Consider the following 15,182-nt stretch of genomic DNA (forward strand, 5'->3'; position numbering starts at 1 on the left):
TGTAGAGGTCGATTTGTGAGGCAGTCCCTTTTGTAGTCGGCACAGGTGAACAGTATTGGCTGGAAGTTTCCTGATGATATTTCCATCTGACACATTTCCTTGTCCGCCACCTGGTCATTTCCATCTTTTCCATGTTCTTCCTGCCTGCTTGTCTCCAGTCACTCCAGTCAACAGTGAACACTCCCAGCGAGACTCCTATTTTCATTTAATTTGATTTGATTTATTATTGTGTCATGTATTGGTATACAGTGAAAAGTATTGTTTCTTGCATGCTGTACAAAGCATACTGTTCATAGAGAGGCTGCAGAATGGAGTTTCACAGTCATAGCCAGGGTGTAGAGAAAGATCACTTAGTGCGAGATAGGTCCATTCAAAAGTCTGACAGCAGCAGCAGGGAAGAAGCTGTTCTTCAATCGGTTGGTCCGTGACCTCACGCTTTTGCATCTTTTTCCTGACGGAAGGTGGAAGAGAGAATGTCCAGGGTGCGTGCAGTCCTTGATTATGCTAGCTGCTTTTCCCAGGCAGTGGGAAGTGTAGACAGAGTCAATGGATAGGAGGCTGGTTTGAGTGATGGACTGGGCTTCATTCCTTTGGAGTTTATTGCAGTCTGGGACAGAGCAGGAACAATACCAAGCTGTGATACAACCAGAAAGAATGCTTTCCTCTGGGCATCTGTAGATGTTGGTGAGAGTTGAAGCGGACATGCCAAATTTCCTTCTTCTCCTAAGAAAGTAGAGGCGTTGGTGGGCTTTCTTAACTATAGTGTCAGCATGGGGCGACCAGGACAGGTTGTTGGTGATCTGGACACTAAAAACGTGAAGCTCTCAATCACAGACATCCTTGTGTCCCAGATTTGAGCGACCTGTTGTTCTGATGTCTGTAATAAGCCCGCTACTGAGTGTGGCTTGAAGGGATGTGGTCATCATTCATTAGGCCGAGATGTCTCAGTCAGAGATGGTGCAGATCCCTGTATGCTTGTGTACTTCCTAGTTCAACAATCTGTCTTGCCAAGAATTGCCCAACACTTCTAGATTCCAACAACACACAATCCGAGAAAGCTGGTGGCAATGTGACGGAATTAGTAACTCAGAGATTCAGGCTAATATATCTGAGGCACAGATTCAAAGCTCACCTTGGCAGCTACCAGATTTGCATTTATATTGGTGTATATTTTTAAGGCTACAACAGACGTTATTTGCTGAGATGTCCAGATCCCAGAGGGAAACCTGTCTTACTGGGGTCATAACCTTTTTTATTTGTTTTCTGAAAATGGGGAGAAATCTGTTTATCTGAGAAGCAAAAAAATGCCAGCAATACTTTTGGGATTTAAAAAATATTAAAGTATTTATTAACGAGAAGTTTAAAAGGATTAAGCACAGATTTTAAAGTTACGCAGCTAGAACAGTCTTACAAACATCTCCCCCTGCTCTGTAACCCAATTGGTCAGAACACACAAATAAATCTTATAGATTTCCTCCTATAGATTTTTAACTCTTAAAATCCAGTAATATTTAGCCAGTATTGCTGCCTGTTTAGCAAAGGTATAGCACACAACTCACTTCCACCGTGCTGTGGAAACCCAAGAAAATTCTGGCACAGGGCTGCTTTCTGAAACAAACACTCTTTCTGGATGGCTGCCTCAGATTTCAAACCTTCTTTTAGTACAGAGCTGTCCTCAGTCCACCTTCCCGCACAGTCAGCACAACTCAGCTCAACATCTTTCCGTACACAGCCTTTACCCCTTTCATCTCCAATTCCATTGTCATTAGCACATCTTTGAACTCAACTTTTCAAATCTTGAATGTTTCTTATTGTTTCCCCTTTTGGGTCAAATAAAAGTCAATAACCTTCCATGGTCTACTTATGAAACATTTGTTAATTATAATAGTCCTCTTTGAAGAGGGAAAAGCCAAATCACAGTCTATCTCCTAATGCAAATTTTTAAACCCCACCAATTACCTATATTTCCACTTCACCATGGTCTATATTGCAGTCAGCAACTTCAGCTGTTTCCTCTCTTAACTCTCTCAGACAAGTTGTTTCCATTTCCAACAGCTTAACTAAATACTTTATACACACACACACACACACACACTCACACACACACTCACACACATGCACATACACACACACGTGTGTGCACATACATACGCACACACATGCACACACACATGTTGACACTCACACACATACACACACACTCACATTCACACATACACACACATTCACACACACACATACAGACACACAATATGCATATGTATGTAACAGTAGTGCAATGTATGTGTAGGTGTAGACATTTTAAGAACATAAGAACATAAGAAATAGGAGCAGGAGTAGGCCATCTAGCCCTTCGAGCCTGCCCCGCCATTCAATAAGATCATGGCTGATCTGTCGTGGCTCAGTTCCACTTTCCCGCCCTCTCCCCATAACCCTTAATCCCCTCTCTTATCAAGAGCCCATCAACCCGCTTCTTAAAAATATTTAGCGAGGCAGCCTCCACCACTTCAACGGGCAGAGAATTCCAGAGATTCACCACCCTTTGAGTGAAGAAGTTCCTCCTCAACTCCGTTCTAAACCGCCTCCCCTTTATCTTGAGGCTGTGCCCCCTAGTCCTACTGTCTTTTTTGAGCGGGAAGAGTCTCTCCACCTCTATCCTATCCATCCCATTCATCATCTTATACGTCTCAATGAGATCTCCCCTCATTCTTCTAAACTCTAACGAGTACAAGCCTAGTTTATTCAGCCTCTCCTCATAGCTCAATCCCCTCAACTCCGGTATCAGCCTAGTAAACCTCCTCTGCACTCCCTCCAGGGCCAAAATATCCTTGCGCAGATGCGGCGCCCAAAACTGCACACAGTACTCCAGCTGCGGCCTCACCAATGCCCTATACAGCTGCAGCAAGACCTCCCTACTTTTATATTCAATCCCCCTCGCTATGAAGGCCAGCATCCCATTCGCCTTCCTGACCACCTGCTGCACCTGCAAGCTGGGTTTTTGCGACTCATGCACAAGGACCCCGAGGTCCCTCTGCACCGTCGCCTGCTGCAGTTTTTCGCCACGTAAGTAATAGTCCTTCCTACCATTCTTCCTACCAAAGTGGAAGGTGTATGTATGGTACTGTTGTATATTGGGCTGTACATATGTGCATGTGTGTGTTGGATGTATATGGATCTTCAGTGTTAATGTGTTTTGACATGTATATAACAGTGTGTATATAGAGTTGGAGACAAATATACATGTTTCGTATGTATGAAATGAATGAGTATACGGGTACAGTGTATGTATGGAAATATGGGGGTATATGTGTGTGTGTGACATTTGTGTGTTGTGTATCGATATGGAGATATGTGTGCAGTGTTATCTGTGTATATGTGTGTGTGTGTGTGTGTAAATGTAGGTGTATATGTTGTGTGTGATTCTGATTTCAGATTGAAGGCGGTGGAGTCTGTTCCAGAATGTTCTGCGGATTATCTCCATGTGCCTGTGTAATTAGCAGGGGATGAGCTTTCCCATTGGATACAACCCTTGCTTCCGGGAAATCTGTGATGGGGGTGTGTCATCGGCAGGTCTGGAAAATCCCACCGGTGTGAACGGCTGGAAAATTCCAGCCCATGTGTCTTTTTCTCTCAGAGGGTGGTGAGTCGCTGGAACTCTCTTCCTTAAAAGACAGTGGAATGTTTGGAAGGAATTTCTCAGCCACTGAGGAGGAAACTTCCACTGGCCTTCCCTCTGTCAGACAGGTGGGAGACTCCTGTAGTTACTGCAAGCGGGCTTGTTAGTCGTGATCACACTGTAGAGCTTCATATAGAGTCGTAGAGTTTTTTAATTAATTTGTGGGACATGGGCTTTGCTGGCTAGGCCAGCACTTATTGCCCATCCCTAGTTGCCCTTGAGAAGGTGGTGGGGAGCTGCCTTCTTGAATCGCTGCAGTCCATGTTCTGCGGGTTGACCCACAATGCTGTTAGGGAGGGAATTCCAGGATTTTGACCCAGCAATGTGACGGAATGGCGATATATCCCCAAGTCAGGACGGTGAGTGGCTTGGAGGGGAACTTGCAGGTGGTGGTGTTCCCATGTGTCTGCTGCCCTTGTCCTTCTAGATGGTACTGGTCACAGGTTTGGAAGGTGCTGTCTAAGGATCTTTGGTGAATCGCTGCATTGAATCCCTAAAGTGCAGAAGGAGGCCATTTAGCCCATCGAGTATGCACCCACCCCCAGATGTCCCCTTCGCCATGGTCTCTTATTACATCCTCCCCATCTCCGCAACATCCACCATAGCTGATTCACCTAACCAACACACTATTTACCATGGCCAGTCCATCTAAAGATTCATTCTGTAGATGGCCCCTTGAGTGCGCTCACACAGAATCTGAGCACCAGGCCATTGTTGACCCCTTCTCCAAAGCATTTTAACCCACCATTAATCTCTGACTCAGCCTGACCGGGTGATGTGTATGTGGTTGGGCAGGGAGAACTCTCTTACTGACCCCAGGTTTCTGAAGAGGCTGGACAGGGCAGACAGTGAGAGGTTGTGACTCATGGATGGGAAATTTAAAAGGCAGAGGTCACGTCCTCAAAATAAGGGGTTGATCGTTTAGAATTGAGATGAGGAGAAATGTCTTCTCTCAGAGTGAGAGGTTAATGGCCGCACAGTGGATTAAACAGCACTGTTTGCCTTAATGTTCTCCAGAATATCAATTGGAAGCCTTTAGGCAGTGAGTGGCTGATCCTTGCTGTCCCGAGAAACATTGACAGGCAGGCTGTTCCTTGTAGAGTTGCTGGAATTTTCTATCCCAGAGAATTGAGAATGCTCCATCACTGAATATATTTACACCTGAGATAGACGAAGCTTTGATCTCTGGGAGAAAGGAGTTGAGGCAAAAGATCAGCCATGATAGCATGGAAAGGCGGAGCAGGGGCCGAATGGCCTCCTGCTCCTAGTTCTTAACATTTCCCCATTCACCGAGAGTCGCAAGTTTAGAGGAGCGACGTTTTTGTACCCTGGGGTGATGCTGGAGCTCAAACTCCCGACTCAAGGCTCCAGAAAGGGAGGAGGGAACCCAGGCTCTGGAACCTTCACTGATTCACACTGTCTGGATAGTGGCTGCAAGGTACACAAATAAACGTTAAAAACTAGCCCACAGACAGAGCTTTAACTGAGGCTGTGTGGAGATCTGGACTGTGGCAAAGAATATTTGGAGTCACAAGATGCTTGAAGCCATAAAAAAGTAATTAAAAGGTACCTTTAATATTCAAACTAACTTTAACACCATTTTTTGTCCCTGAGTCTTTTTCTTTCGCCTTTTAATAGAATCATAGAAACCTACAGTGCAGAAGGAGGCCATTCAGCCCATCGAGTCTGCACGGACCACAATCCCACCCAGGCCCTATTCCCTAATTTCTACCCTGACACTAAGGGGCAATTCAGCATAGCCAATCCACCAAATCCACACAGCTTTGGATGATGGGAGGAAACCAGAGTACCCAGAAAAAAACCCATGTAGACACGGGGAGAATGTGTAGACTCTGCACAGTCAGTGACCCAATCTGGGAATCGAACCCAGGTCCCCAGCGCTGTGAGGCAACAGTGCTAACCACTGTGCCACCGTGATGCCCACTATAATGTTTGTAGCTTTAAACTGGCATAATACGATATAACCAAATGTTATTTCTTAAAAGAAATCGAGTTAATTTGCGTTTTTGAGTGAATCAATACCAATAGCTTCTATCATCTCCCTAGGGGCCTGGACTATAGATCACTCACTCACTCTCTCACTCTCTCAAATACTGTTCCCACAGATTAGATTAAAATTTATCTCTCTCGAGTGCAGGTCATGTCCTCTGGTTTGACTGTTGCAGACGGGGTGAAGGAGCTTTGTGTGATTTAGTATGTACCCGTTTCTGAAAATCAGCAATCACATCGCCTAGCAACCGTCTCTTTCCCAGTTGGAGCGAGCCTGTAATCCTCATTATCCAATCCCTCCAGCCTCTCAGTCATTCTGCCTCCTCTCTGAAGAGCTGCAACCTCCTCTTTGTACCTCGGCAATCAGAACTGGACTTTATTCCAGTCAAACTCCTAACTAATTGATGTGTATCGGTTTAGGCTTTATCGCAAGGCCACTAATTTATTGACCCCCCCCCCATGTCCCAAATGGAATTTTTTTCTAAGCAACTAAATCAATTTGCCTGCTTTGTTTTCTGATCCAAATCTAAAATCGAATCCAAAGTGGACGTTTTGGCATTTCAACAGCATTAAATCTACTTTGTCCTTTTGCCGACTGGGAAATTGGGGAAATATCCAATTTTCTGGATCGTTGCCCTCTCACAATTCCAGGATTAAGGTCTGGAAGAGGCTGTGGAAAAGAGACACATGATGGAAACTGATAAATGTCAGCCATTTCACATAGCGTCATAGAGTCACCGAGATAATCAGCACAGAAACAGGCCCTTTGGCCCAACTCGTCCATTTCCTAAACTGAACCCACCCCATTTGCCTGCTTTTAGGCCTTATCCCTCTATACCTTTCCCACCCATATATAAATGTCTTTTAAATGTTGTAATTGTAGCTGTTTCTATCATCTCCATCAGCTGATTCCAAAAGGTGCCCCTCGGGTCATAGAATCATAGAAACCCTACAGTACAGAAAGAGGCCATTCGGCCCATCGAGTCTGCACTGACCACAATCCCGCCCAGGCCAATATCCCGACATATTTTACTCACTAATCCCTCTAATCTACACATCTCAGGGCACTAAGGGGCAATTTTAACATGGCCAATCAACCTAACCCGCACATCTTTGGACTGTGGGAGGAAACCGGAGCACCCAGAGGAAACCCACACAGACACGAGGAGAATGTGCAACTCCACACAGACAGTGACCCAAGCCAGGAATTGAACCCAGGTCCTCGGAGCTGTGAAGCAGCAGTGCTAACCACTGTGCTTCCGTATCCCTTTTTAATCGTTTCCTTCTCACCTTTAACCTATGCCCTCTAGTTTAGAACTCCCTTACCCTTGGGAAAAGACATTGGCGATTCACCTTATGTAGGCCTCTAATGATTTTATAATCCTCTATAAGGTGACCCCTTATCCTCCTACACTCCAGGGAAAAAGTCCCAGCCTCTCCTTAGAATTCATACTTTCCAGCCCCAGTAACATCCTTGTAAATCTTTTTTTGCACCCTTTCCAGTTTAATAACATCCTTCTTATAGCAGGTCAACCAGAATTGTACGCAATGCTCCAAATGTGGCCTTAACAATATCTTGTACAGCTGTAACATAATGTCCCAACTCCTGTGCTCACTGCTCTGACCGATGAAGGCAAGTGTATCAAATGCCTTCTTCACCACCCTGTCTACCTGTGTTGCCACTTTCAAGGAGTTATGTACCTGCACCCCTAGGACTCTCTGTTCGACAAGATGAGAGCAGTGCAGTTAATGTTGTCTACGTGGCCTTTAGCAAGGCCTTTGACAAAGTACCACATGGTAGGTTGTTGCATCAGGTTAAATCTCACAGGATCCAGAGCGAGGCAACCAAACGGATACAAAATTGGCTTGATGACAGAAGCCAGAGGTGGTCGTAGAGAGTTGTTTTTCAAACTGCAGGTCTGTGCTCAGTGGTGTGCCTCAGGGATTGGTGCTGGGTCCACTGTTACTTATCATTTATATTAATGATTTGGATGAGAATTTATTTGGCATGATTAGTAAGTTTGAAAATGACACCAAGATTGGTGGCATCATGGACAGTGAAGAAGGTTATCTAGGATTGCAATGGGATCTTGATCAATTGGGCCATTGGATTGACGAATGAAGTTTAATTTAGATAAATGCGAGGTGACACGTTTTGGTCGATTGAACCAGGGCAGGACTTACTCAGTTAATGGTAAGGTGTTGGGGAGAATTATAGAACCAAGAGATCTAGGGATACAGGTTCATAGCTCCTTGAAAGTGGAGTCACAGGTGGACAGAGTGGTGAAGAAGGCATTTGGCATGCTTGGTTTCATCGGTCAGAACATTGAACACAGGAGTTGGGACGTCTTGCTGAAGTTGTATAAGGCATTGGTAAGGCCACACTTGGAATACTGTGTACAGTTCTGGTCACTATTATAGAAAGGATATTATTAAACTAGAAAGTGTCTAGAAAAGGTTTACTAGGATGCTACTGAGACTTGTCTCCCCAGGGTTCTACAATTCAGTGTGTAAGTCCTGCCCTGGTTTGTCTTATCAAAATGCAACACTTCTTATTTATCTGAATGATCCCCTCATATTTATGACCCCCCTCCTTGGTTTTTGACTCCCTCGCTTCCCTTGACTCGACATGGATTTTCCATCTCAGTGTAGGGAAAGTCTGCAGAATTTCCCAACCAGAAGCTCTGGAAGTAAAAGCCATTGGAAATGGTACACCTGACGCTAGGATGGTGTCAGGCCCCCCGCGGACTGACCTCTGAGAGTTGCTGATAATTGCCAGAACACCCTCTGAACAAGACCCAAGGAGAAAAGTCATTGCGGAAGGGAATTAACAGAAATTTGTTTTTCGTTTATTTTAAACCTTTAGTAGTTGTGGAGACCTCAGAGTTAGGGCAGCACAGTGGTTAGCACTGCTGCCTCACAGTGCCAGGGACCTGGGTTCAATTCCGGCCTCGAGTGACTGCCTGGGTGCAGTTTTCATATTCTCCCCATGTCTGTGTGTTTCTTCCGAGTGCTCCAGTTTCCTCCCACAGTCCAAAGATGTGCAGATTAGGTGGATTGGCCATGCTAAATTGCCCCTTCATGTCCAAAGATTGTAGCCTGAGGGATTAAATATGGTAAATTGTCCCTTAGTATCCAAAGATATGTAGCTTAGGGGGATTGGCCAAGCTAAATTGCCCCTTAGCGTTCAAAGATGTGCAAGTAAGGGGATTGACCATGCTAAATTGCCCCTTAATGTCCAAAGATGTGTAGGTTAGGTGGATTGGCCATGCTAAATTGCCCCTTAATGTCCAAAGATGTGCAGGTTAGGTGGATTGACCATGCTAAACTGCCCCTTAATGTCCAAAGATGTGTAGGTTAGGTGGATTGGCCATGCTAAATTGCCCCTTAATGTTCAAAAGTGTGCAGGTTAGGTGGATTGGCCATGCTAAACTGCCTTTAGTGTCCAGAAATGTGCAGGTTAGGGGATTAGTAGGGTAAACTGTGGGCTTATGGGGATAGGGTGGGGGTGTTCTTCTGTCGGAGGCTCAGTGCAGACCCGATGGGCTGAGTGGCCTCCTTCTGCTCTGTTAGGGTTCAATGGAATCACAAATTATCCAGTTAATCCATCAAAAGTCTATTTGCCGTTCAACTGGCTCAATTGGTGAGACCGATGTTGTAGGAGACAGTGGGAGGTGCTACCAATGAACCCGCCAGAGATATTTCTAACCAGAGTTGGCGACCTGAGTGAGTGCATTCTTCCTCCACTCTGTGCCAAATGAATTGACCCGTTGTGGTTTGGTTTTGGTGCACTGACCGCGCAGTGCGGCTAACGTCCTCTCTCTCTGAAACAGGTGCGGGCTGCCATTGCGCGCGGGGACATGGTGTCGGCGGAGATCGCCTCCCGCGAAGCGCGGAACTTCTCCTTCATCAGCCTCGCCGTGGGCATTGCCTCCATGGTCCTGTGCGCCATCCTGACAGTGGTGATCGTCATCGCGGCCCAGCACCATGACGACGAGTGGGACCCTTAACCAGGGCCGCGGACAGGCACGGCGGTGGATCAGCAGGCCCGAGACCTTCTCGACACTTCAGGTGTTACCATGCAGGAACTCCTTGACCAAGCATCACGACCCTCTCCTCCCTCCCTTTCCCCTCCCTCCCCCTGCCCGCTCTGCCCTCCACCACCAACCCTCCCCCTCCACTGCCCCCCCACCCAACCAGCGTCTTCAGATCAAATTAGTTTGCAGACATTACGCCTCTACCCGAAACCACTCGACACGAGGAACAGTTATTCATTTTTGCCAAAATAATAGCCTTGTATTTACCTCCATTGGCTCCCTGCTTTTATAAAGGGACTGAGAATGTTTTGTGCAATCGATTATATGTGTTTGGTTTAAATACAGACAAACACTTTTCGTACAAAACTACTGACTTGGGCAGTGTCCTGAACAGATGCTTTTGCAGTGTTGGGAGGGGGAGGATGGATTGCTGACGTGGACCTTTCGCAAGTTCTCTTGCCAAGTCTCGGATCAGGTAAGACGGACAGGTGGGGCTGAGGAAGGGGCTGACATCGATTCTTTGGTTCTAATTTGGTGGATTTAAAACTCTCTAACGGCTCCGACCCCATGACAATTAGCAGAATTAGGGGAGCGACTCATTCAAAGTTTAGCTGCCGTTAACATCCACTCTCTTGTGAGAGATTTGGCTCCAGCCAGACTCTGTAAAAGAAATAACTTCACACTCAAGTCCTGTGTTCCAGGATTTGAGTTAATTTGATTTATTATTGTCACTTGTATTAGTTTGCAGTGAAAAATATTGTTTCTTGCGCATGATACCGACAAAGCACACTGTTCATAGAGAAGGAAAGGAGAGAGTGCAGAATGTTACAGTCATGGCTAGGGTGCAGAGAAAGAGCAACTTTATATAAGGCAGGTCCATTCAAAAGTCTGACAGCAGCAGGGAAGAAGCTGTTCTTGAGTCAGTTGGTACGTGACCTCAGACTTTTGCATCTTTTTCCCGACAGAAGAAGGTGGAAGAGAGAATGTCTGGGGTGTGTGGGGTCTGTAATTATATCCGCGGTGTGTGGGGTCTGTGATTATATCCGGGGTGTGTGGGGTGTGATTATATCCGGGGTGTGTGGGGTCTGTAATTATATCCGGGGTGTGTGGGGTCCGTGATTATATCCGGGGTGTGTGGGGTCCGTGATTATATCCGGGGTGTGTGGGGTGTGTGATTATATCCGGGGTGTGTGGGGTGTGTGATTATATCCAGGGTGTGTGGGGTCCGTGATTATATCCGGGGTGTGTGGGGTGTGATTATATCCGGGGTGTGTGGGGTGTGATTATATCCGGGGTGTGTGGGGTCTGTGATTATATCCGGGGTGTGTGGGGTCTGTGATTATATCCGGGGTGTGTGGGGTCTGTGATTATATCCGGGGTGTGTGGGGTGTGATTATACCCGGGGTGTGTGGGGTGTGATTATATCCGGGGTGTGTGGGGTCCGTGATTATATCCGGGGTGTGTGGGGTCTGTGATTATATCCGAGGTTTGTGGGGTCTGTGATTATATCCGGGGTGTGTGGGGTCTGTGATTATATCCGGGGTGTGTGGGGTCCGTGATTATATCCGGGGTGTGTGGGGTCTGTGATTATATCCGGGGTGTGTGGGGTGTGATTATATCCGGGGTGTGTGGGGTCCGTGATTATATCTGGGGTGTGTGGGGTCTGTGATTATATCCGGGGTGTGTGGGGTCTGTGATTATATCCGGGGTGTGTGGGGTCTGTGATTATATCCGGGGTGTGTGGGGTCCGTGATTATATCCGGGGTGTGTGGTGTGTGATTATATCCGGGGTGTGTGGGGTCTGTGATTATATCCGAGGTGTGTGGTGTGTGATTATATCCGGGGTGTGTGGGGTCCGTGATTATATCCGGGGTGTGTGGGGTCTGTGATTATATCCGAGGTGTGTGGGGTGTGATTATATCCGGGGTGTGTGGGGTCTGTGATTATATCTGGGGTGTGTGGGGTCTGTGATTATATCCGGGGTGTGTGGGGTCTGTGATTATATCCGGGGTGTGTGGGGTCTGTGATTATATCCGGGGTGTGTGGGGTCTGTGATTATATCCGAGGTGTGTGGGGTGTGATTATATCCGGGGTGTGTGGGGTCTGTGATTATATCCGGGGTGTGTGGGGTGTGATTATATCCGGGGTGTGTGGGGTGTGTGATTATATCCGGGGTGTGTGGGGTCTGTGATTATATCCGGGGTGTGTGGGGTCCGTGATTATATCCGGGGTGTGTGGGGTGTGATTATATCCGGGGTGTGTGGGGTGTGATTATATCCGGGGTGTGTGGGGTCTGTGATTATATCCGGGGTGTGTGGGGTCTGTGATTATATCCAGGGTGTGTGGGGTCCGTGATTATATCCGGGGTGTGTGGGGTGTGATTATATCCGGGGTGTGTGGGGTCCGTGATTATATCTGGGGTGTGTGGGGTCTGTGATTATATCCGGGGTGTGTGGGGTCCGTGATTATATCCGGGGTGTGTGGGGTGTGTGATTATATCCGGGGTGTGTGGGGTCTGTGATTATATCCGGGGTGTGTGGGGTCTGTGATTATATCCGGGGTGTGTGGGGTCTGTGATTATATCCGGGGTGTGTGGGATGTGATTATATCCGGGGTGTGTGGGGTCTGTGATTATATCCGGGGTGTGTGGGGTCTGTGATTATATCCGAGGTGTGTGGGGTCTGTGATTATATCCGGGGTGTGTGGGGTGTGTGATTATATCCGGGGTGTGTGGGGTCTGTGATTATATCCGGGGTGTGTGGGGTCTGTGATTATATCCGGGGTGTGTGGGGTGTGATTATATCCGGGGTGTGTGGGGTGTGATTATATCCGGGGTGTGTGGGGTCCGTGATTATATCCGGGGTGTGTGGGGTGTGATTATATCCGGGGTGTGTGGGGTCTGTGATTATATCCGGGGTGTGTGGGGTCTGTGATTATATCCGGGGTGTGTGGGGTCCGTGATTATATCCGGGGTGTGTGGGGTCTGTGATTATATCCGGGGTGTGTGGGGTCTGTGATTATATCCGGGGTGTGTGGGGGGTGTGATTATATCCGGGGTGTGTGGGGTGTGATTATATCCGGGGTGTGTGGGGTCCGTGATTATATCTGGGGTGTGTGGGGTGTGATTATATCTGGGGTGTGTGGGGTGTGATTATATCCGGGGTGTGTGGGGTCTGTGATTATATCCGGGGTGTGTGGGGTCCGTGATTATATCCGGGGTGTGTGGGGTCTGTGATTATATCCGGGGTGTGTGGGGTCCGTGATTATATCCGGGGTGTGTGGGGTGTGATTATATCCGGGGTGTGTGGGGTCCGTGATTATATCCGGGGTGTGTGGGGTGTGATTATATCCGGGGTGTGTGGGGTCTGTGATTATATCCGGGGTGTGTGGGGTCCGTGATTATATCCGGGGTGTGTGGGGTCTGTGATTATATCCGGGGTGTGTGGGGTCTGTGATTATATCCGGGGTGTGTGGGGTCCGTGATTATATCCGGGGTATGTGGGGTCTGTGATTATATCCGGGGTGTGTGGGGTGTGATTATATCCGGGGTGTGTGGGGTCCGTGATTATGTCCGGGGTGTGTGGGGTCTGTGATTATATCCGGGGTGTGTGGGGTCTGTGATTATATCCGGGGTGTTTGGGGTCCGTGATTATATCCGGGGTGTGTGGGGTCTGTGATTATATCCGGGGTGTGTGGGGTCCGTGATTATATCCGGGGTGTGTGGGGTGTGACTATGCTGACTACTTTGCCCCAAAAAGCTTTACGACCCTTGAAGTCCCTTTTAAAAGTCTGTAACTACTTTGATTTGATTTATTATTGGCACCTGTATTGAAAAGTGTTGTTTACAGACAAAACATACTATTGATAGAGCAGATAGATGAAAGGTGAAACAGAGGGTGCAGTATGTAATATTGCAGTTGCAGATAAGCTGAAGGGAAAGATTAGCTTAATATATTATAAAGAAGGGCATTTTTAGAAAGATTAGAATTGCAGTTGAGTTTTAAGAGTGTGGAACAGGAGATGGAATTAGAGGGTTTGCTGGGGGCAGTTCACAAGATGTCACTGAGCCCCATGTTTGACAGTATCTTTGGCACATGGGTTTTTTTTGCTTCGGGCAGTGGGTTATGTTACCCTATCTCTCAGTAAACTTCTCAAACAGACGCCAACCTGAGAACTAGAGCAATTGGAAAGGCAGACATGGACATGTCCTTCCACATGGATGTGGCGGTGGATAGCTGGTCAGTTTGACCTTGTCGCTCCCAGTGTCAGTGGCTGACCCCCTCTAGTCACAGACTGTAACTGTCTGAGAAACGTAACCAAGGTGAAATTCAGTGTGTGAAAGTGACAGCCAAGTTATCAGAGACATCTCGTGTTGTGTGCTTTTTCTTAAAGAAAGTTCTCCTTACCGATTTTGACAGTTGCAGTGGCAATGTTGAGAACATTCCATTGAACGTAGAAGCTTCGCTCACTACGCAGGAGGTGGTGGCATAGTAATATTGTCACCAGATAATGATCGAGCGAGGAAGGGTAACGCTGTGGGGGACCTGGGTTCGAATCCCACCATGGCAAGTGATGTAATTTGAATTCAGTAGAAATCAGAAATTAAATGATAACCGTGAAAAGATTGTCGGAAAAAGCCATCTAGCTCACTAACGTCCCTTTGGGGAAGGAAATCTGCCATCCTTACCCAGTCTGGCCTCTGTGTGACTCCAGACCCACAGCATAAGTGGCAGCCTGTAAAATGGCCTAGCAAGTCATTAAGGCCAGTGAGGGATGGGCAATGAATGCTGGCCCAGCCGATGATGCCCATGTCCCATATGAAAATAAAACTGATTGCTTTTTACCCCAAAGGCTGCAAGTATCCTTTGTGACCAGACAGTGTCTATAATTAATTCTGTGTCTCCGTTAGAAACAACATGCAGGGAATAATGGCACTAAACCATGATGCTCTCTTGGAGACTCAGTGCAGACATAGAATCATAGAATCTACAGTGCAGAAAGAGGCCATTTGGCCCATCAGGTCTGCACCAACCACAATCCCACCAAGTCCTATCCCTGTCATCCCACATATTTACCCTCTTAATCCCCCTGACACTAAAGGGCAATTTAGCATGGTCAATCAACCTAACTTGCATGTCTTTGAACTGTGGGAGGAAACTGGAGCATCCAGAGGAAACCCACGCAGACACGGGGAGAATGTGCAGACTCCGCACAGACAGTGACCCGAGGCTGGAATTGAACCTGGGTCCCTGGCACTTTGAGGCAGCAATGCTAACCATTGTGCCACCATGCTTGCCACATGATGGGCCAAATGGCCTCCTTCTGCACCATAACAGCTTTGTGATTCTGTGATTGGCTGAGCTGTTGCATTTCAAGCTCTCTCCCTCTGATCAAAACCCACTTTTACGCTCTGCGTAGATGCTGAGATCCTGCCCCTTCATTTGGAAGGAAAATTTGGA

General features: G+C 47.2%; 1 protein-coding gene across 1 annotated transcript in view; it reads left to right on the forward strand.

Annotated features, from left to right (window-relative positions):
- LOC145337534 (proline-rich transmembrane protein 1-like) overlaps positions 1–9,787 on the forward strand; it is a 76,223-nt gene extending 66,436 nt beyond the window's left edge. Inside the window, exon 4 of the mRNA XM_080182326.1 lies at positions 9,520–9,787. Coding sequence (XP_080038452.1) covers positions 9,520–9,696 — 177 coding nt within the window. The 3' untranslated portion in view covers positions 9,697–9,787. The remainder of the gene's footprint in view (positions 1–9,519) is intronic.
- The last annotated feature ends 5,395 nt before the right edge of the window (positions 9,788–15,182 follow it).

This window comes from Carcharhinus amblyrhynchos, unplaced genomic scaffold (genome assembly GCF_965287045.1).
Source record: "Carcharhinus amblyrhynchos unplaced genomic scaffold, sCarAmb.v2.hapA scaffold_52, whole genome shotgun sequence".
Lineage (NCBI taxonomy): Eukaryota > Metazoa > Chordata > Chondrichthyes > Carcharhiniformes > Carcharhinidae > Carcharhinus > Carcharhinus amblyrhynchos.